Source organism: Equus caballus, chromosome 8, assembly GCF_041296265.1.
Source record: "Equus caballus isolate H_3958 breed thoroughbred chromosome 8, TB-T2T, whole genome shotgun sequence".
Lineage (NCBI taxonomy): Eukaryota > Metazoa > Chordata > Mammalia > Perissodactyla > Equidae > Equus > Equus caballus.
The window spans coordinates 44,939,193-44,962,419 of record NC_091691.1 but is presented as its reverse complement, the minus strand read 5'-3'; the positions used below and the strand labels follow the sequence as shown (position 1 = coordinate 44,962,419).

Genomic DNA, 23,227 nt, shown 5'->3' with positions numbered 1-23,227 from the left:
GGTACTGTACAACTTCTCAAGCCTTGAAATCAGATTCAACACTGCCAACTTCATTTCCTGTTTAACATTGATTTTCTATGGTACCACGAACATCTCAGCTTCACAAAGTGCTGATGTCATTGAAAGGAGTGTAGTGCAGTCTGCTGGGTTGAAACTGCTCTACTTGAAGCTGAATCTGTGATATCTTCCAGATGTCAGATCACACTGTGTTTCCCTTAAAATTTTAAAATATCCTGCTCTGCCTGTACAAGTTTGTTGTAGTGTCCAGCACACAATTTGGGAACTGAAGCTATAGAGTAAGGATCAAATAGAAATGGAACCAGTACTTGTACAATAACCCCACTTCATTTGTCAGTTCTTATGCCAATGGTGACTTTTATGGATAAGATGTAGAAATGTTCGGGGGTTGTAAGTAGTATTCCACATTAGCATCTTCAGAAATTTATATGTAATATATATCAATTGACATTGTTTTCAATATTCTCTCCATAATGAGATTTTTTTTAAACTGATTGATCGCTGAACTTAAATGGCTAGTTTCTGGTTAAAATTATTTTAAGTCTCAGTGTTAGTGTTTACAAGTAATGTCAAATTTTTGCTATTCCAGTGTTCATGAAGTTTTACCATCTATTTAAATAATCAAAAATGGAAAATTCTGCAAAAGCAGAGGAATGTGAAAAGATCTCTCTGGAAGAGGCAAAAGCATCACTAGATTTGGAAACGGAGTCTTCATTGAGTAGTAGTGAAAACATGGCCGCTCCTGGGACTGGGCTTTCTGAAACGGCTCTTACTTCTGGACAAGTAGACACACCAAAAAAGAGGAAAATGGAGTTTGAAGATGATCTTGTAAAGGAAAGTTCTAGTTGTGGGGAAGACACTCTGTCCAAGAAAAGAAAGCTTGATGCTGAAATTGTCCCAGAGGAAAAAGGTTCTGGTGATGATGAAGGCATTTCAAGGAAAAGAAGAATGGACACTGATGATTTTCCAAAAGATGGACCTTCCATTGGAGATGGCACTCAGAAAAAGAGAAAAATAGAACTTGAGGATGTTCCTGAAAAGCGAAAAGTATGTCCAATGTATTTTCTTTTATTCGTGGTGGAATATGTCAAATTGAAATGTGGAGCAGCTGTGAAATAATACTGGTTTTTACATAATCTTAAGAATATTCTATTTTTAATAGATGCCATCTCTTAAAGTAGAGTTTAAACTTTTGAAATGTAATTATTTTTATTTAGGTGAAACTTTTAATGAGATAATTTTTATGTTCTTTCGGAACTCTTATTAGTTGAACTTGAAAGCTAGTTTTTGTAGTTTGCTTTTTCTTAGTGTTTTAAAAAAGACAGAGGATAAAGTCCAGATGATTTACCTTTTTTCCTTTTTTATTAGGTGTTCATCTCCTTTTTTGTGTCTGAAGTAGTTGAGATTATCACTTAAAATGATGAATTTCAAAAATCATACCCAGCTTTACATTGTTTTCTTAATGTAATTCCTTAAACTCTTGTTCCCAGCTTCTTCTTGGGGTAGTTACAGTTTTAGCTAAGAACATGCAAAAGCCTGATATTTAGCAGGGATGTTATAGAGCAAGTGACAGCAAGTCATTTTCATCTGAGAATATCATGTCATGAAGGAATCTGAGGCAGAATCTAGATTTGGAGGGATGAACAGTACTTCAATGAATGACTGAAATTCTGCCATCAGCCCTGAAGAGGAAAGTGGCAGATAGCCCAGGCATTTGTTATTGGTGGAGTGTGAAGAGAAGAGCTTGAATTATATATGTAGATTTTAAAATTTTACTAGCATCAGAATCCTTTTTTCAAGTGAAAATCTTAAACCTAATATGTAAAATAGGTAAAAGATGAAGCACTTTGGTTGAACAGGCAAGTAGGGGGATGGGAAGCCCTTTAGCTACCATGGCATTTTTGCAGAATGCCTAGGGTCTTAGGTAGGGAGCACAAATTGAAACTGTTGAATTAGGTTAATAGCAAATGATAATAGAAATCAGTGACACTGAACATAGCCTATTGGCTTCTAATCCCTTTGTGTATATTATCTCATTTAATGCTCACAACAATTTTATAATAATATAATAAATGTGACATTCCTATTTTATTCTCTTGTAGGAACCCCATCCACTGACTGACATTTATTGTATTGAATAGATCAGAACTCTGGAAGAGTACTGGTTTTAATAAGACATTGGTGCCAAAATGATATAGATGAAAGATCAAGATGAAAATTTTAAACTAAGAAGTGTTTTTGAAAATAGAGAATAGGGGAAAACAAGTCTTATGTCTGATTATAGTTAGTGAGATTTCTGTGGTTAATGCCGTTGCTTAATGAAGTTTACCAATTTCAGTAGTGTTTTATCCTTATATAGGTCAGATACTCTTTTAGACTTATTTTTGCCCTATTCTGATCCTTGATTTTATTCCATTTTCTTATTTTCAGAGCTTGGAAGAAGGACACAGCTCAGCAGTGGCCGCCCACTACAATGAGCTTCAGGAAGTTGGTTTGGAGAAGCGTAGCCAAAGTCGTATTTTTTACCTAAGAAACTTTAATAATTGGATGAAAAGTGTCCTCATTGGTATGATTGGTTTTTGATTTGTAGTTTGGAATTTTTTATTTCAGCTTATATCTCATTTTTAAATCCCCAATGGTTAATCATACAGTGAGCTACTAGGTCTTTAATTCCTAGTCGTTTAATTATCAAACCTTAGCCTTATAAAACTGGAGCCAGAACTAAAACTAAATCATAAAATGGAAATTCTTTTCATATTTACTTTTGGTTGACTACATGGTATATTAATGAATGTTTAATTGATACTAAGTTGTTAAGTTAATAAGGTTTTCAAAAGGCACTGTTCTTCTTTTATACTTAGAATTTAGGTTACCTAGTGCTATTAGGTAATTATCATATTTTACTTTAATAGTTTTGGAGCAAAGACATATTATTGGATTAAACATTCAGGTTCCATTAAATTAAGAAAATGGGCGGTGCCATGCTTTTTGATGTCAAGGCCTTTAATGAGTTGGTAAAGGTCTTGTGTGTTGATTATCCATTGAGCTTTTTTTTTGTTGTACGGTGTCTGGAGAGAAGTTTACTTTGAGGATTGATGAAGACATTTAACTTTTTGGAGCCAGCATTTTATCTATGGAAACTCAGCTTTGAAATTAAAATGGAAGTCAGTGGAGGAAATATGATTTGGAATATGTTTATTACTTTGTATATCTAGTACATTAAGTAGTCAGTCTCTCACATGAGTTTAGAGAATTTTTAAAAGCCAGTGTATTTTAAAGCTTTTCACAATAAGGTTTTCTGTTTTTTTAAAAGTCATCCTCACTCAGGAAAAGTGAGAACGCTTTCTTGAGTACACTGGGAAGAATCAAGTGCCGATTATGGGTACTTTCTACTAGTTTTGATGATAATTTACTAATTTTTTAAGATAGGTTATCCATTCTGACAAGTATTAAAGAGTGAGAACTAGGCTCATTATTTCAAACACATTTTAATATTTTCTCTCTCACTTTTGTTTTTAATATTCATTTTGTTTTTTTTTAAAGATTGGCACATGAGCTAACAACTATTGCCAATCTTTTTATTTTTTTCTCTCTCCAAGTCCCCCAGTCCATAGTTGTATATATTTTTTTTTAGTTGTGGGTCCTTCTAGTTGTCGCATGTGGGACGGCACCTCAGCGTGGCCTAACGAGCGGTGCCATGTCTGCACCCAGGATCCGAACCAGCGAAACCCTGGGCCACTGAGGCAGAGCACACAAACTCAACCACTCGGCCACAGGCCGGCCCCGATATTCATGTTTTATTAACAAAAGTATGATTTATTTGATTTTGCCAGGTGTCAGCTAGGGTAATTGAGTGGGTGTCAGCTTCTTTTTTTTGTAAGGTAGTTATTAATGGCACTTTTAGTCTAGACTTTTAAGATAATCTTTGAACCCTAGTCTTAATTTTTTTAAATTTTTTATTCAGTTAATGATAGGTTACAATCTTGTGAAATTTCAGCTGTGTATTATTGTCTGTCAGTCATGTTGTAGGTGCAACCCTTCACCTTTTGTGCCCACCCCCCCTTTCCCCTGCTAGCCACTAATCTGTTCTCTTTGTCCACAGGTTTAAAGTCCTCATATGAGTGGAGTCATACAGAGATTGTCCTTTTCTATTTGGCTTATTTCACTTAACATAATTCCCTCAAGGTCCATCCATGTTGTTGCAAATGGGACGATTTTGTTCTTTTTTACAGCTGAGTAGTATTCCATTGTATATATATACCACATCTTCTTTATCCAGTCATCTGTTGATGGGCACTTAGGTTGCTTCCACATCTTGGCGATTGTAAATAATGCTACAATAAACATTGGGGTGCATAGGACTTTTGGGATTGCTGACTTCAAGGTCTCTGGATAGATACCCAGTAGTGGAATAGCTGGATCATGTGGTATTTCTATTTTTAATTTTTTGAGGAATCTCCATACTGTTTTCCATAGTGACTGCACCAGTTTGCATTCCCACCAGCAGTGTATGAGGGTTCCTTTTTCTCCACAACCTCTCCAACATTTGTTACTATTTGTTTTAGTTATTTTTGTCATTCTAATGGGTGTAAGGTGATATCTTAGTGTAGTTTTGATTTGCATTTCCCTGATGATCAGCAATGATGAGCATCTTTTCATGTGCCTGTTGGCCATCCGTATATCTTCTTTGGAGAAATGTCTGTTCATGTCTCCTGCCCATTTTTGATCGGGTTGTTTAATTTTTTGTTGTTGAGTTGTGTGAGTTCTTTATATATTATGGATATTAAGCCTTTGTCGGATGTATTACTTGCAAATATTTTTTCCCAGTTAGTTGCTTTTTTTTTTTGGTTTCAATCCTGTTTTCCCTTGCCTTGAAGAAGCTCTTTAATCTGATGAAGTCCCATTTGTTTTTTCTTTCTATTGTTTCCCTTGTGTGAGAAGACATGGTGTCCAAAAAGATCCTTTTAATACTGATGTCAAAGAGTGTACTGCCTACATTTTCTTCTAGAAGCCTTACGTTTCAGGTCTCAGCTTTAGGTCTTTGATCCATTTTGAGTTTATTTTGGTGAATGGTGAAAAAGAATGGTCAATTTTCATTCTTTTACATGTGGCTTTCCAGTTTTCCCAGCACCATTTGTTGAAAAGACTCTCTTTTCTCCATTGTATGCCCTCAGCTCCTTTGTTGAAGATTAGCTGTCCATAGATGTGTGGTTTTATTTCTGGGCTTTCAATTCTGTTCCATTGATCTGTGCACCTGTTTTTGTACCAGTACCATGCTGTTTTGATTACTGTAGCTTTGTAGTATGTTTTGAAGTTAGGGATAGTGATGCCTCCAGCTGTGTTCTTTTTTCTCAGGATTGCTTTAGCAATTCGGGGTCTTTTGTTGCCCCATATAAATTTTAGGATTCTTTGTTCTATTTCTGTAAAGAATGTCATTGGGATTCTGATTGGGATGGCATTGAATCTGTAGATTGCTTTAGGTAGAATGGACATTTTAACTATGTTTATTCTTCCAATCCATGTGCATGGAATGTCTTTCCATCTCTTTATGTCATCATCTGTTTCTTTCAGAAAAGCCTTATAATTTTCATTGTATAGGTCTTTCACTTCCTTAGTTAAATTCACCCTGAGGTATTTTATTCTTTTTGTTGCGATTGTGAATGGTATTGTGTTCTTGAATTCTTTTTCTGGTAGTTCGTTATTAGAGTATAGAAATGCTACTGATTTATGTAAATTGATTTTATACCCTGCAACTTTGCTGTAGTTGTTGATTACTTCTAAAAGTTTTCTAATGGATTCTTTGGGGTTTTCTATATATAAGATCATGTCGTCTGCAAACAGCGAGAGTTTCACTTCTTCCCCCCATTTGGATTCCTTTTATTCCTTTTTCTTGCCTGATTGCTCTCGCCAGGACCTCCAGAACTATGTTAAATAAGAGTGGTGATAAAGGGGAACCCTAGTCTTAGTTAATTTCCAGCTTTTCTCTTCCTCATCATCCTCATAATGCAGATAACTTATCATTAGGTATTTTTTCTGAAGTATTTATTTATTCATTCACATATTCATGTATTTATTGAATAAATATCTTTAAGTTCAGCCATATTTTCCATATTGTTAGTTGTGTTATTTTTATAATCAGGAAAACAGGTAGTTTTTAAAAAGTCTTAAGTCAGACTTAGCAAAAATTTCTCTGAGCATATTCATGGTATTTACTTCTTCAGCTGTTCCAGCAGCTCTCAATGGGTGCTTTGCTGTATGCACCTGTCTTTCTGGAGCTGATGTAATCAGTTTGGTCTGTGCCAAGCTCCCCGTATGGCTTTTTACTTTCTTTTCTCAATACCCATTCTTTGTCATTCATTTTCTCTTTCTTGTTGGTGCTTAGAGCTCAGTAACTAGTTGAGTACTATTCTTAAGTGTGATAAAGATATCTTTGAATAATTTCACAATGATGTCCTCTCTCATTAGTCTTACTGTGTGGAAATAAAGAGATTTTATAATTATTGTTGTTTTTCACTCTTTCAGTATTATTTTTTATGCTGTTTTCTTAAAAGTCATAGCAGAAAGTTACATACGGAATGCTTGTGCTTCTGTCGAAATTACTTTAAGATTCTATAGACAGTGAAAGGTAGAAGTATTTATATAGAATGTTCCAGCAGTCAAAATAGTACACACATGAAGTAAAAAAGAGTTAAACTCAGAGTAATAAAGATAGGAAGAGTAGATCTAGGATTCATATTGTACCAAGTTTTAGAATTGCTGAATACTTTGGTTGTCTAAGAATATTAATATTCCTTTAACTGATATTTGAACCATTTGGCTATTGATGTATGAGGACCTACTGATATTATCCATTGGCTATTAATGTGATTTGATAGATTAGGGTAAAAGTGTCCCAACCAGCAGAAGTCATGTTCTTTCCAGTGTGATGAGTAATAGGACATACACACCGCCACCTATGAAGTGGATAGGATAAAAGATTCCATTTTGGGGTCTGGCCCCGTGGGCAGGTGGTTAAGTTTGTACACTCTGCTTCAGCGGCCCAGGGGTTCACTGGTTCGGATCCTGAGTGCATCATCAAGCCATGCTGAGGCAATATCCCCCATGCCACACCTAGAAGGACCCATGACTAAAATACACAGCTATGTACTAGGGTGCTTTGGGGAGAAGAAGGAAAAATAAAATAAATTTTAAAAGATCCCATTTTTACTTCAGAGTATTTAGGAATTCTGATTATAGTAAAAATAGGAGGTATGTATAGCTTTTTGACTAATTCTTGTATTTCTTTTGGGGTAAACCTTACAGGTTTTATGAAAATCAAGCAATTGTATGATCCCATAATTATTTTGATTTACTTAGCTGAACACTTAGCTTTAGAAAGAGAAAACTACAAAAAATCATGAATAATTGTTTTTTTCTCTTTCCACAAATATTGTCTTCTTGTATTAATTAAAATTTAAAATGCCTGCTATTTAATGTTGAATCAAATTCTAGAGTAACCTTCAAATACCTGTCTTAACTTTCTTAAGTACCAGACATATACTCTTTCATCTTTAAAGCTACAGGGTCAAGTTAATTAACTGTTAGTCATATTCTGTTTTATCAAAAAGTCATATTTTAGCTTATCAAAAGTTATGAATTAATTACATAAATGAATGTGTGGTAGTAGTTTATATGTCAGGCAGAAGTTAGTAGGTTATTAGGGGTAACAGTTTATGCTTTAGAAAAATGGAGAAGAGATAATTTGTTATGACTTATTTCTCTTTTAGGGGAATTTTTAGAAAAGGTGCGACAGAAAAAAAAATGTGATATCACTGTTTTGGACCTGGGATGTGGTAAAGGTGGAGATTTGCTCAAGTGGAAAAAGGGAAGAATTAACAAGCTAGTTTGTACTGGTAAGATAAATAATGGTGTGGGAAAGTATAATTTGTGGTCGGTCAGGTAAATGGAGAATAAGAAGGATCTCATTGTCAACATGACACTAAAATGTCTTCCAAAAAGATATCTGGAGGCTGCACACAAAATGGGTATATTTTTTTAAACGAGTTATGAGACTTTACTGATGGTGTTATAATATGGTTAATGAGCCTGGGATAACTTGTCTTTCCTAAAAGGAAAGAAGCAAAGAAAAATAATTGGAGTCATGTCTAAAGCACATACTTAAAAAGGCTTCCTCTTGCCGGAGATAGGACAATTTCATCATCAAAAAAGACTAGTGATTACAGTGGATTGAACCACATCAAATAAAGGCAAAAATCTCATTGTTCACCCTTGGAGGTTGCTAGGAAACTTATTATTCTGAAATTCATAAATTAAGTGGGGGCAGGAGAGTTGAGTATTTATTTTGCCCACCCTATATGAACTATGTATTTCAAGGTAAACAAATGGTTGAAAAGGGAAATTCCTCCTTATTGAAAGAGTATAATAAATAAATGCAGGAGAAATAATGAAAATCGCTATTTTTCCACCCTTGATGAACTAATAGATCTAAGCAACAATCATAAAAAGATGCTAAAACAGTAGGTGAAATGTTGATAGGAACTTAATGACTGAGTTAATCAAGCACCTGAACCCACTGGTCAGTCTTAACACTGAAGTGGAACAAGCAGATGTCGTGTTCTTTCCAATGTCACGAATAATAGGATGTGCACACCACCCCCTATGAAGTATTGCCTAAATTAGCACTTCTCAAAGTTTTTGATTTTAGACCATTGTACACTCTTGAAAATGACCGAGGACCCCAGAAAGCTTTTCTGTATGTGGTTATATCTATTAATTATAGAAATTAAAACTGAGAATTTTAAAAATATTTTGAATTCATTAAAAAATAAAATGTAGTGAGACGACTGGCATTTTAAAAATATTTTTCAAATCCCTTTAGAGTCTGGAATAATAGGAGACATCTGGATTCTCACAACTGATTCTGCATTCAATATGTTGTGGTAGTTTATATAATAAGTAGTTGTAAAATGAAGGAATATTTTAATAGCCTTTTCAGATGATTGAGGATATTCGTCTTTGATACTACATCAAAACTTGGCAAGTCGTAGTTCCCTAAAGGTCAGTTACCGTGTGGAATCTGAAACCATATCAATGAATTTTTTGTGTTCTGTTAGATTTAAATCCATTGATCTATCTTGCACTTTGAATGGATCTTTTGCCCTGCAAGATTTAATAATATGTGGAAAATAATGCTCACTAAAGTTATGCAGATCTTCTAAATGTTGACATCAAGAAATCACATTTGTTTAATGTCACCACCATTCAGAAAAGTCTTAAGTATTGAGAAGATGCCCAGGCCATGGTGGTAGGTACACGTTTTTCAGAATTGTAATTTTCACTTGAAAGCTCAAATTTTATCATAGGTAACAAATACTGTCTGTTGTTTTGCTTGAAGTAACAGGGTCACTTTGTTCATTTCCAGTAAAATATCTGCCAGATTATAAGTCTGGATAATCAATTTGTCTGTCAGTGGTTCTTTCAAATGAAAACAATTTTCTGTGAAAAAAGTGGCCAGTGTAGCTCACAATCCAGTCACACCAGTCCTGTTCAAACTTTACTATGTAGAAATGTTTTGTTGCTTTCCATTTCATCACACAGAATATTAAAAAGACATGTATTCAAGAGCCAAGATGTAATAAAATTTTTACTGCTCAGTCAAGGACATTCTTAAATGAAATTGACTTTTTTTTTTCATGCTAGTGTATAGTGGTGAAGAATATAGCAAGAATTACCAGTACCATGTGATGTTACTATCTTGTACTCATGATAAGGTGCCACCATGGTACCCAGCATTGCTTTTGCACTGTCAGTGGAAATCTCAACACAGGGAAAAAGGCAAATAACATTTTATTAAGAAAATATAAACGTGATATTTTCAAAAGTAGGCATATACTGTCAGGTTTTATAATTCAAATTGGAATCTAAACTTTCTACTTTTAACTTTGAATAAGCATTTAAAAATCATGATACAATTTTTCTGTTATCGGTACCTATTGAGAAAGCTTTTAATTCCTTTTGAAAAATAATAAGGCATTTGCATTGGAACAAAGAGTTTTTTGTCTTTTGTTTTGAAGGAAATAGAAGCTTTTTGCTTGTACTAAGGCTTGATTTCATGCCAGAGTTTATCAGTTGCGATTAATGTCTAGATTTGTGTCATCTTTGCATTTATATTTTATCTCTGTGGGTCTTTGTTGACAGTTACTAACACCCATCCTCCTTGCAGATATCGCTGATGTTTCTGTCAAACAGTGTCAGCAGCGGTATGAGGACATGAAAAATCGTTGTCGTGATAATGAATATATTTTCAATGCAGAATTTATAACTGCTGATTGTTCAAAGGTACAGGATTTTTTTTAGCTTGTTGATTTATTTTTTATATTTTCCATTTGGATAAATGCTTTGTTTTAAAAATCAGCTCATTTTTTTAAAATGTGCTTTGAAACATTAAAAACCTTACGACGTGTATTTTCAGTTTCAACTAGAAAATCTATTAATGATAAATTTCTTTAAATGACCCACTGAGTACTTCTGGGAATTTCTTTGCTTTTAATAACTTGAACTTTTGGAATCATTTATTGCTTTTCTGTTGGACAAGATTTATTTTCCAGTATTTTGAAATAGAATTGAACTTATGTTTTGTTCACCTTATAATTTATTAGAGTAGTTTCCCAACATATCAGAGTCTGGTGTTTTCTACCTTCCACCTGTTTCTGAATCTCTTCACAACTGTGAAGTTTAAGAACTACAGAGACATGAATGGTGAAAGTCTTACCTTGAACTTTATGTTGTTTGTCTGACTCGTTAGCTCATTAAACTATTAGAGGTACCTTTAATCCTACACATTTTGTTTGCAGTTGTGAAAGTAGAGAAGGAAAAGTGATAGTATACTGCTAGAAGGTTAGAAACCTTTAAAAACACTTAATTGTGTTCTTAAAAAATGTCCCAAAGGACAGCTTTGTGTTTTCTTGTAACCCAAGTTACTGTGCAATATCATTTTAGTTTAGCTTTCAAGTAAAGCCAAATAAAAGGATGAACTCTTTTAAATGTCATATTTGATGGATGTATTTTTTCTCATGATTTCAGAATCCCTAGTTTTTTTAAAAGTACTCTGAAAATGGGAATCAAATTCTGTTGAACCAGAATGAAAGAATGATTTCTTTATGACCTTTATTATACATAATGAGAGAAAGGATAGGTTGGTGGGAGGGCATGTCTACTTTTATTTTAAGGATACTAATTCTAGAAATTAATTTACTAAAAAGTTTTTGTGTTGCAGTTAAGTTCAAAATCTTGACCCACTTTAATTTGTTTCAGGAACTTTTGACTGACAAATTTCGAGACCCAAAAATGTGCTTTGACATCTGCAGTTGTCAGTTTGTCTGTCATTACTCATTTGAGTCCTATGAGCAGGCTGACATGTTGCTCAGAAATGCTTGTGAGAGACTGAGCCCTGGAGGCTATTTTATTGGCACCACTCCCAATAGCTTTGAACTAATGTAAGTACTTCTGTGGTTTATAAAGTACTCAGAATTAAGCTTATTTTAAAGTAGCAAATGTTTATCAGAAATAGACTTTATAAAACATGCTATGTTGATCTTCTAAGGGCTGAGCACATTGATAGTATATTTGAATCGGTATTCAGAATTTAAGTTCAAAAAACAGATTTTTCAGGTGAACCTTTAAAACGTCTTGATGTGTAAGTTGGAGATTGATGTTACATTGAGCTGGAGGTTGTAGTGCTAGACAAGCTCCAGATCCACATACAGGGGCAGAGGTAACCAGCTGTTGTGATAGTGAAACCTACTTCCAGCCTAATTTTATTAATGAGATTGTTAATGATCTTTTAGTATATTGCTTCTGGAAAGTGGCTCAAATCCACTTAAAAAGTTAATCAAGTGTCTTTTTTAAATTGCATCATGTAGTTTTTTTTTACACGCGTAATCTCATTGAAATAAGTCTGAGCTAATAATTTTAACCTACTTATTTTGGTTTGGGGATAACCTTTATAGAAGACGTCTTGAAGCTTCAGAAACAGAATCATTTGGAAATGAAATATATACTGTGAAATTTCAGAAGAAAGGAGATTATCCTTTATTTGGCTGCAAATATGACTTCAACTTGGAAGGTGTTGTGGACGTCCCTGAATTCTTGGTCTATTTTCCATTGCTAAATGAGTAAGAATGTCATTAATCTGTTACTATTCTCTTTTTGCCTTGAGACAGAAAGAAAAGGAAAAAAAATCAGTATTTCTATTTAGTCCTTATTTTAAACGGGACCTAAAGAAAAGGTACAGCCTTCTGAAAAGAAGACTAACCTCAAAGGCAGGGTTGGTGCCGTAGGTCTCTTACAGCCTTACTTATTTAGTTTTCTTTCATTCCTGGAATTATTTTATCCTGTAGGTAAGAAAGGGAGCCTATTGTCTTCAACTTGTGGCAGAAAGTACCTGACATTGCAAATAACAGATGATTCTTTTTTTAAAGTAACTGCTAGTAGCGTTGGTAATATAAAATGAATAAATCACAGATTTATTCATAAAACACAGATCCTCCTTTTGACAGGGATTGAAAGTTGTTTGACATTTCACTATATCTTTGAAATTGCCTGTGTCTCACAGGCAGTGTTGATAATAAAACCCTGGTTCAGGAATGTATTCACTCATGCACCTGAATTCCTAGGAGTCCTGGCAAACCATAGACACAGGGAAAGTTGGGGTAGGCTTCATCAGGTGGGGCTTCAAGGCCTTAGGAGACATCTTGGCCTTGGGAGTTTCCCTGATAACAGAGTGGAAGAGTCAACTTAAATGTAGACCAGGTCACAGTTGGCTGAACTTGATTTCCTACTTTTTAAAATCAAAAGTCTTCAATTCACTGAGGAAAAAGAAGAGCTATAGTTTCTAGTTATTTTTGGTTGGTGGTTATTTGAATTGTGTGTCTGTTAGCTTGTAAAATTATGAGTATAGGATTTTCAGGAGTTCTAAAATACATAATTTTATACGATGATGTGAGAAAATTAAGTAGCATGTGACTGAACATGAGGAAAATACCATGGACTATTTATAAACTGTAAAATTGAAAAATTTAAATCTTTTTTTTCCTTAAAATTAGTAAAATTTTGGAAAGTGTTATTGCTCTTCAACTTTATAAAAGAAGAAATTAAATAAACGTTTTGAGTATGTTGTTTCATATGTTTAGTATGTTGGCTTGGTGTTTTTGGTTGTCAAAGTTGGTAATTTGAGTATACCCAAAAAGATAATGGAAGTGCTTTTAAATGCTAAGCAAGCAGCAGTAATCTTTTGTACTTTAAACTGCCTAATGATGGTAGTCATGAGTCATCACTTTAACATCTAAATTTTTTTAAAAAGTATTTATTGAAACAGGTATTCATTCGGTGAAACAGAATCTGGAAATGCATAGGGATTATTGAGATGCCCTTTTACGATTTCATTAAACCCAACAAAAGTATAATTCGCTTTTATAAGGCAAACCTATTCAAATTGATCAAATTGAGTCTCTGTTCTTTGTAATTATGGTCTTTCTTAGGTGTAAAACTTAGATTCATTTCTAAGGGCTTATTTTGGAGATTTGTGATAGAAAATGAACTGCTTGGAATAGAAGACACTTTTGTCTTTACTCCTATTGTCTTTCTAAGGAGGGCTAATTCTTTTTTTTTGAGGAAGATTAGTCCTGAGCTAACTGCTGCCAATCCTCCTCTTTTTGCTGAGGAAGACTGGCCCTGAGCTGACATCCGTGCTCATCTTCCTCTAGTTTATATGTGGGACACCTACCACAGCATGGCATGCCAAGTGGTGCCATGTCTGCACCCGGGATCCGAACCGGGGAACCCCGGGCCACCAAAGTAGAACGTGTACACTTAACCACTGAGCCACCGGGCCGGCCCCTAAAGAGGGCTAATTCAAATTACAGGGAATCTTGCCTTACATATGCCTCTCACATACAAATCCCAGTGGCCCTCAAATGTTTCCCTTCACCCTCTCTCCTCAGCTGTCACCTCACAAGCCCTCTCATGTTCCCTCTCAGAGTTTTTTCCCCTTTCTTCCTCTCGTCCTCTGTCTGCTTCCTGAAATCATCCCTCATGTTGCCTCATGTTCCCTCATGCTCCCTCATGTTGCCTACAGATACATAATTATAAACATTGACAAATGCAGTGAGGGAAAAAACCCAGTATAACAGGCAAATCTAATGTAATTGAGGATTTAAGGAAGCCACCTGTGAAGAAGTGATGTTTAAGTCAACATCTAAAGGATGACTAGGAGTCGGCCAGTTGAAGACTGGAAGAGAGAATGTTCAGGCATAAGGGACAATATGTGTGAATGCCCTGAAGTGGGAAAGAGCTTGGCTACTTAAGGAGCTAAAGGAAAGCCACTGTGAGTGGGTCTTAAGGAATCAGAGCCCAAGTGGCTCGAGTCGAGGCAGCATTTCTTTATAAATGAGTGCCTCAGAGGCCATATTACAGGCTTTTGAAGTGTGTTCTGAGTGTGTTGGAGAACCAGTGAAGGGTGTAAAGGAGAGAAGTGACGTGGATGTGTTTTTGAAAGGCTTACTCTGGCTGCAGTTGGAAAATTCATTAAAGGAGAGTAAGAACAGAAGCAGGGAAACAAGCAAACTGGCACAGCCTAGTGGTGATGGTGATTGAAGCAGGACAGTGGGCCAATGAACGGGTAAGAAGTGGACCTCTTTGGAGTACATTTTATAGATAAATGGAGAGGACGTAGTGGCATGTTGAACACAGTGGTCATAGGAGAGAGGGAGATGGCATGGAGAACTTTGAGGTTTCTGGCAGGAATCGTAAGATGGATTTACTGAAATAGTAAAACTTGGCAGAAGAACAGTCTAGTGGGGTTCAGCCTTGGATATGGAAGTGGAAAGTTAGAGAATGCCTGTGACACATCCTGGTGGAGGCGTCTAGGAAGCGGTGGAATAAATGAGTGTGACACAAGAGAGAGTTGAGCAACAGGTAGCTGTTAGCCTTCCATGTAACATCAGGGAAGTGAAAATGAGTAAGGCTCTGGGCCAGACTCTTCAGAACCTTAAAACTTAGAACTTGGGTAAGAGAAACCTGTAAAACAAACTGCGAAGCAGCAGTCCAAGATGTAGGATAAAAATTAATAGTGTAGGGGGCCGGCCCCGTGGCCGACTAGTTAAGTTCGTGCCCTCCGCTTCGGCGGCCCCAGGTTCAGTTCGAATCCTGAACGAGGATGTGGCACCACTCATCAAGCCACGCTAAGGGGGCATCCCACATGCCACAACTAGAAGGACCCACAACTAAAAATACACAACTATGTACCGGGGGGCTTTGGGGAGAAAAAAGGAAAAATAAAATCTTAAAAAAAAAAATTAATAGTGTATCGTGTCAGAGAATATTTTAAGAAGGAAATTGGCAGCTATTTGCCGTGCTGCTGTGAGGGATCAAGTTAAATAAAATGGAATCAATAGAAAAGTGTTTCTTACAGCACTTCGTCCCCATCTCACAGCTTTTCATTTTACTTCCTGACCTATTTATTACGTACATTGATAGAGAGCGCTACCTGTGACCCATTAGTTTTAGAATGCATGTTTCCTTAGAGGCATGGTTATTGGTGTGTTGCTCTTCCTTTTCTTTTTTTTTAAAGATTGGTACCTGAGCTAACAACTGTTGCCAATCTACTTTTTGTTTTTCTGCTTTTTCTCCCCAAATCCCCCCAGTACATAGTTGCGTATTTTAGTTGTGGGTCCTTCTAGTTGTGGCATGTGGGATGCCGCCTCACCATGGCCTGATGAGCGGTGCCATGTCCACGCGCAGGATCTGAACTGGCAAAGCCGTGGGCCGCCGAGGCAGAGCACGTGAACTTAACCACTCGGCCACGGGGTCGGCCCCTCTGCGTTCATTTTGCATCATCCTATTGTGAATTTATAAAGGAGATGGTAGCTTTTATATTTAAGCCCAGAAGATGTCACTGTTTTGTAGAAAGTAAATTATTGAGGAATTGCAAATATTTTGGAAGCCTTTTCATTAAATAATCTTTTTTGGATAGAATGGCGAAGAAGTACAATATGAAACTAGTCTACAAAAAAACATTTCTGGAATTCTATGAAGAAAAGATTAAGAACAACGAAAATAAAATGCTGTTAAAACGAATGCAGGCCCTGGAGGTAAGTATTTAGAAAAGGTGTAAAAATGGAAGGTCATGGTAAACTTGTTTGGCTGTTTCTGAGATTTCTTTCAAGGCCATGTAGACACTCAGTATTTATATAAATTACACAGATTATTTATAATTAGACTCTGTAGCACCTAGTTGGTACAGAAACTTTCAATGGTGGGTGCTCAGTAAATACTGAAGATGGGTCAGCTTCCTTCAAGGATCTTATGGTATATTATAAGGAGATAAACATACAAGCAAATAATTCAGTCCAATGTGAGAATCGCAGTAATGAAGAAATATTTAAAGTGCAGTGAGTGTATAAAAGGGCCTTTTGGGCAGAAAGTAGACCGTAAGAGTAAAGGCAGAGACCCAGGAAAGAGCAGGGAGTGTTTTGAGGAGGTGCTGGTAACTTTCAGTGTTTCTTTAGCACTGTGGTTCTCCACTCTTCCTTCTTCCCTAGTACCATCCTTGAGGATGTGACCTTTCTCTGTGGCTCTCTGAGGACATACATGAGTAGTATTAATGTGTAGTTTGAAAAAGTCCTTTAGTTTTTCCTACTTCTTCACCAAGTCACTTTTACAGGCCTGTAAAGGACTTTGAGCTGGAGGGGACATGACCCAACAAGAGTGAGAGCGTCACTCAGGTGGCAGTATGGAGGATGCTTTGGAGGGATGTTAAGCCAAGAGCAGAAAGAACAGTCAGGATGCTATTGCCTTAGTCCAGGTTGGAGATTTAAATGCATCTATTTTCTGATGTTTGCTATTAAAAGTCTTTTCCTAAAGCTGTCAGCCTTCAGCTGGCCCAGGGTTTCAGCAGTAGAACCAGTAAAGTTTTGCCCTGATCTGGAGCATCATAGCAGAGGGAAGGAAAGATGAAAAGACATAAGCCAAGGAACTGTAGTTAATAAAGTCCTCACACCTGTTTTCTTTCTTCTCACCTGGGAACAGTTCTGGAAAAGTAACTGCTTTAAGAGGAGACAGTTAACAGGATGTACATTTTAGCAAGTTTTGAAAGAAGTTAGTTTTGCAGCTTTATAATCATATGTTGTTGGTCTTTTATTTATTTATTTATTTATTTTATTTATTTATTTTTGAGGAAGATTAGCCCTGAGCTAACTGCTGCCAATCCTCCTCTTTTTGCTGAGGAAGACTGGCCCTAAGCTAACATCCATGCCCATCTTCCTCTGCTTTATAGGTGGGATGCCTACCACAGCATGGCTTTTGCCAAACGGTGCCATGTCCGCACCCAGGATCCGAACCGGCAAACCCCGGGCCACCAAAGCGGAACGTGCGCACTTAATCACTGCGCCACCGGGCTGGCCTGTTGGTCTTTTAAAATGATCAATAGGGGGAGAGAAACTAGATGTCCAGGGACAGGCAAATAATCTCATGGAGGAGTCTTACACTGATAAGTGAAGAGCAAATTTACAACAGAATAGTTTGGCAGACTTTCAAATTAAAGTTTTGAAGGTTTGTGATGTGATAGAAACCAGATGTGGGATTGAAAGTTCATAAAAGCTTAGTGATACTAAGTGTGTTTCTTACTTATATCCTTTGTGTTAAGATACAATAAAAAGTAAAGTTGCTAATGGTAACAGTATGGAAGTCCAAAAAGCCAAATGCTTTTTAAACAGCAAACAGCTAAATTTCTAATTCCTCAGCTTATTGTAGGATATTTATAAAGAAAAGGAAAAAAGAAGATAGCAAAGTAGACATTTCTGGATCATTTTCTTAAAAATTCGTCAGGGAGCTCTAGGTTTAAAGTGGTTCCTTGGTATCTGGTTTGTTGTAATAAGACAAAGAAAAGTATAAAGAATATATAACCTTTGTAGAGTAGGTGGTAGTTATATTAAATAGTCTATGTAATTTATTAAAATTTACATGTATTACAAAGCACTGTTCTTGATAATATAAAGAGATATTACTTAAAAGGGGTTAAAAATAGTGCTTGAGATAATTTGAATAAACATTTGGCCAGCATACCCTAAAAAAACCAGCATTTTTTTATGGCCCTTTTTCAGATTCCTATGGAAATATGGAGACTGCCTATATTTTGGAGGCTGGATTATTTTTCTCATCTTCTTGAACTTGCAGGGTTCCCTCTTGACTGGAGTTTTTCATTTGTATTCTCTCTAATTGCTAGTCATGCTTTCCTTGGCTATTAAACTGCCATAATATTCAAATTAATTTGCAGCTCTTTTGATAATACCTTCCTTCAGCTTTGTGTTGTAACAGAAAAAGCCTTTGACTGGGAGTCAGGGAGATTCAAGTGTTTGCTGCTAAGTGGTCCTTGGTGGTGATTAAATGGTACAGATTAGTCCAATAGTAAATATTCTATGATTATGATCAAGGTTGACCATAAGAGCTGCTTTGTTAAGAGAGGATTCCCTCCACTCATTTTTTTTTCATATTTCAAAAGTATGTGTAGTTTGTATTCCTGAAGTAATACTCAGGGATTATTGTCTTATTTTATTTCAGTGATTTAGTGTATTTCATTCTGAATTGTAAATTTCAATGTAATATCTTAACTAGGAATTTCACTTGCTTCCCTAGCCATATCCTGCAAATGAGAATTCCAGACTTGCCTCTGATAAGGTAGATGACTATGAACATGCAGCAAAGTACATGAAGAACAGTCAAGTAAGGTTGCCTTTGGTAAGTTTTCGTTTTTTGACATATGTAATAGAAAATGGGAAAACAAGCATAGAGTATATGGAAACTTAGAAAATTATTTCACTGGTTTATAATTCTTGGGTTCACTGAGTTGCAAATCAGATACACAGTAGTTTGTTTCTCCTAAGTTAGTGATGACTTTTTATAACCCTAGAATATAGAATAAAATGTACTTCAGTGAACTGAGAGTGGAGTGTTAGATCTGAGGCAATATGGATGGGGGAAAAGTTATAGGCTTGGTTTGAGAGTTCCTTGCTGTGTCGTTATATCTTAACCTGGGCACTGCTGACTCACAGTGTTCTATAGATAAAATTCAGAGGCTCATCAACATAGATGGGAAAAAATTACATTTTCCTTTTCACTGACTTCTACGTGGAAGTTCACATTTTCTTTAATTATGAATGCCGCAGTACCACAGTGGTATTACCTGTAGCTGTGACTTTGTCATTAATAGAAATTACAGATACTTGTGTAACATATTTCTGCTGACATCGTAGAATATTGTTTATATTCATCACTTCCTCAAAATTACATTAGTTACTAGAATTGCCACTATATCTTATTAGTCAACGCATGTGCAAAATAGCACACACATTACTATAACAAATTTTTTCTTAATATTTGGATAACTATTTTAAGTATCATTTATTTCCTTTGTATGATGGGTACTTTATTTTGATTCATTTGTAAAAACACAAGAATCTTATTCCCTCCTGTGGAGCTATGTGATGTTTTAAGATAGGCTTTTTTATTTTTTTTATTTTCCAAGTTAAAAATATAAGATAGATGCTTTTTCCAGTTACACACACACATGAATACCCTCTTTATTCAAATTACCCCTTTTTTTGAGAATCAGTAGTTTACAGAATTTTGCAGGAGGGCAGAATTGGTGAGACAATGGCATTAAAGGTTAATCTTATTGACTTATTTTATAGGTTCGGATCACAATAATATTAACAGTAATTGTATATGTATTAGTAGCAAAGTTAGGGTTGTTTGGGCACTTCTGTCCGTTATTGAAAAATAAGCATAATATGTACTTCCATATTCAATCTAAGATTTTCTTTCTTTTTTTAATTTTAGGGAACCTTAAGTAAATCAGAATGGGAAGCTACAAGTGAGTATATCATCAGTGCAGATGTATTGACATTTTCAAAGACTGTTTCAAAGTGATCATTAAAATCTGAAAACTTTAGAATTTTTCTGACAAATATTCGGTTGTTTGTATGGTTTAGTTTACACAAAGTCCCTACATATGTCTTATTTCCCCTTTCTTGCACAGCTCTTTAGTGCCAAGAGAAAATACATGCAGAACGTTGCCTAACATAAACTTGCATGAGTGTTCTGAAACATTTCCTTTCCTGCCCATTACTACGTAGCCATCTGTACGTGACGTCTTCCCCTCAGATTCTGTTGTACATTCTGGCTTAGACAGCACTTCCATGTATTTTATTTGTTCTGGCCACTCTGATGTTCACAGTGAAGCCATGATGGATAGTAGGACACTTAGTGAAGCAGCAGTGAGCAGGATATTTTAGAAAGGTCTGGGATTGGGGACAGGCATGATACAAAGACGTTCTGAAGTGAGGTTCCTGTCTTTGAAAGAGAAGTCAGACGCCTGGTAAATCTGTGAAGTCCTGTGGTTCTTCAGCAAGTGGATGTTGAGGAATTCAGCTCTCAGAGCCTCACTATTGAGATGATGATAATACCCTTAGATGGTTGCCCTGAGGACTTAAAAGGTAGTTCTCGCTGTTCATTTGAATATTTGTTGATTGTGTTGAAGGCGTAAGTGGTAATCAAAGACAATCCATCTGATGGACATTGAATGTTGACTTACATAAAGTTCTGTGAAAGGGCTTTGGGGGCTAAAAAAGTAAACAGGTTGTAATCTCTGCCTTCCAGAAGTGTACAATCTAATGGAAGAAATAGACACAAATAAATGCACCACTAGGCAAACTGTTTTAAGTGCTAAAGTTACTGTAACGGGAAAAATAGGTGAAGGAGAGGCTAACATGTGTCCAGGCGCCATTCTAAGCTTTTCATATGTTGTCACTCAATTAATTCTCTCAACTTTATAAGTAGACTATTCACGGGTAAGAAGGCAGTTAAATAACTTGGCTGAGGTCATAGAGCTAACCCACGTGGTCCATACTCATAACCATGGCCTCACGGAAGCTCATGTGAAAGGAAAACTTCTTGGGACTTGCTAAATTGGATAGAGACAATGAGGAAAGAAGATAAATAGGGCCAAAATTCGCAGCCTGTTTGAGAATTTTGGTACCCTTAGTAGAAATGGGATCAGAGGATATATTATAGACATAATCTTCTTTCATAAACTAAGAAGTGTGTGCATAAAGCTACGTATTTCATTACTTTTCCTAGAGTGGAGATGGGCTAGCTATCTTAGGTATCCTGCCAATCCCAGAATACTGTGTGCAGAAAACAGCTTGGGTCAAAGGTTGTGATGGTGATACTAGTTGTGGCTCAGAGCTGTATTTTTATATTAAATGTGGACTCTAGTGATTACATGCAAGTGAAGAATTAGATAGCCCCAGACAGTTGAGGAAAAGAGGGGTTAGAGATTTGAAAAGCAATAGGAAAGGAGCAACAGCCAAATTGCAGTCAGGATCTAGCATTCGAGGTCAGTCTGCTCTTTGATAAGTTACACTATTCTCAACTGGAGGACTTCATGGGCAGGAGAGTATCTTGCCTGGTGTCACAGTCTAATAAGTGTAAGAAGCTATGTTTTAAACTCCTACTGGTCTAATCATTAAACTTTTATTACCAAAGCCTGCTGCTTCTGTAGAGGATGCTTTAAAGATGAAAGGAACATAGGGAATTGTTGCTAATTGGCTTTTAGAAGTGGTTCAAGATTTGTTTCTTTAAATCTCAATGGAAATGCCTGCACAGAAGACATTTTATATAATGAGTGAGACTTTCAGAATGTTTGAGTTAGAAAGGAAAGAAAGTTACTAATTACTTACCTGAAATTAGACACTGCTTCTTAGTGGTTTTAAATGACTCTAGATGAGGGCAGGATGGGACAGGCTGCCAGGTTGCTTGCAGGACATATGGGTGTGTTTGGGGTGGGTTCAGCAGGGCTGGACTACAGAAGCCTCCCTTGGAGTGCAGGGCAAGCTCAGTAATGCTGGCCTCTCCCAAGTCTCCTAACAACCTTGTGAATGCTTTAGACTGTTTGCTTCCTTATCATCTACTTCCTTATCCTCTAGGAGAATCTACAGTGTTGATGATCACTCTGCCTGTTTTCTGCCCACCTGTTTCCTATACTGCCAGCCATGTTTCATTTCTCCTAAGAGAAATCAGGAACTAGTAGATAAGGAGTAGAGAATAGCATGACCAATGTAGTATTTTGGAAAGACTGGTATGGATCTCCTGTACAGGTTGGGTTGGAAGGGCAAAAAGGTGAAGGATCGGGAGGCTGTTCCGTGGTCTGCAGTCATTCACCTGTCCCCTATTCAAAAGTTAACTCAAGAGGGACTCTACAGTTACATGGCCTATTTCTTGACTCACTGGTTGAATGTTCTAGCGTGAGCCCTGAACATCCTTGTGATGTTTTGAGGATTTGTCATCTTGTCAGTATTTTCTTACCATGAAATCTATTGGTATCTTAGAAGGTATTGTAGATTTGAACTGCAGTGTGATTCAGTGTGGGGAGCCATAGACACATTTAGATGTCTTTGCATGAACACATGTGAAAGCAGGAAACTTCATTTTAGGGAGAGTACTCTTGGAGCTGGATACGTGCGGGAATATCACTTTAGAAGCCAGATAAATAATATCTGTAAGCATTGATTATCATGTGGCTTTTGGCTCACTTTCCTCACCAGGCCCTACAACACAATTGGATAATTGGATGAATTTTACCATGCACATTGTATGTTCCATATAATTCTTCTTAATTTTTCTGAATAGAAAACTTAGAGTCCCACTGCCAGTAGTACTCATAGTAGTGCACTTAGTGTACTGGTCTCGCTCCAGGTAAAAATTAAGTCGTAAGATTTTTTTAGTTTTAATTTTCTTTGCTTATGGGGGCCAGCCCACTGGTGCAGTGGTTAAGTGTGTATGTTCCACTTCAGCGGCCCAGGGTTCACCGGTTCGGATACCCTGTGCAGGCATGGCACCGCTTGGCACACCATGCTGTGGTAGGCGTCCCACAGAAAGAAGAAGATGGGCATGGATGTTAGCTCAGGGCCAGTCTTCCTCAGTGAAAAGAGGAGGATCAGCAGTAGTTAGCTCAGGGCTAATCTTCCTCAAAAAAAAAAAAAATTTCTAACCTCAAACTTTTCAGAGATGTTTAGCTGTTGAATAGGTTTTCTCAAGAACTGTGATGTCACTGAGTCTTATAGTAAGTGGATGTTTTCGAGTAAACATATAATCC

The 23,227-nt window shown here is 36.4% G+C and overlaps 1 protein-coding gene across 2 annotated transcripts in view; it reads left to right on the top strand.

The window, feature by feature from the left end:
• RNMT (RNA guanine-7 methyltransferase) overlaps positions 1–23,227 on the top strand; it is a 30,530-nt gene that overhangs the window by 2,377 nt on the left and 4,926 nt on the right. For both annotated transcript variants that reach the window (XM_023648199.2, XM_005612740.4), the window contains exons 2-10: positions 608–1,065; positions 2,449–2,584; positions 7,785–7,910; positions 10,241–10,356; positions 11,332–11,513; positions 12,027–12,191; positions 16,049–16,166; positions 18,709–18,810; positions 19,912–19,945. In XM_023648199.2, the coding sequence (XP_023503967.1) occupies positions 646–1,065; positions 2,449–2,584; positions 7,785–7,910; positions 10,241–10,356; positions 11,332–11,513; positions 12,027–12,191; positions 16,049–16,166; positions 18,709–18,810; positions 19,912–19,945 (1,399 nt within the window). In that variant the 5' untranslated portion in view covers positions 608–645. The remainder of the gene's footprint in view (positions 1–607; positions 1,066–2,448; positions 2,585–7,784; positions 7,911–10,240; positions 10,357–11,331; positions 11,514–12,026; positions 12,192–16,048; positions 16,167–18,708; positions 18,811–19,911; positions 19,946–23,227) is intronic.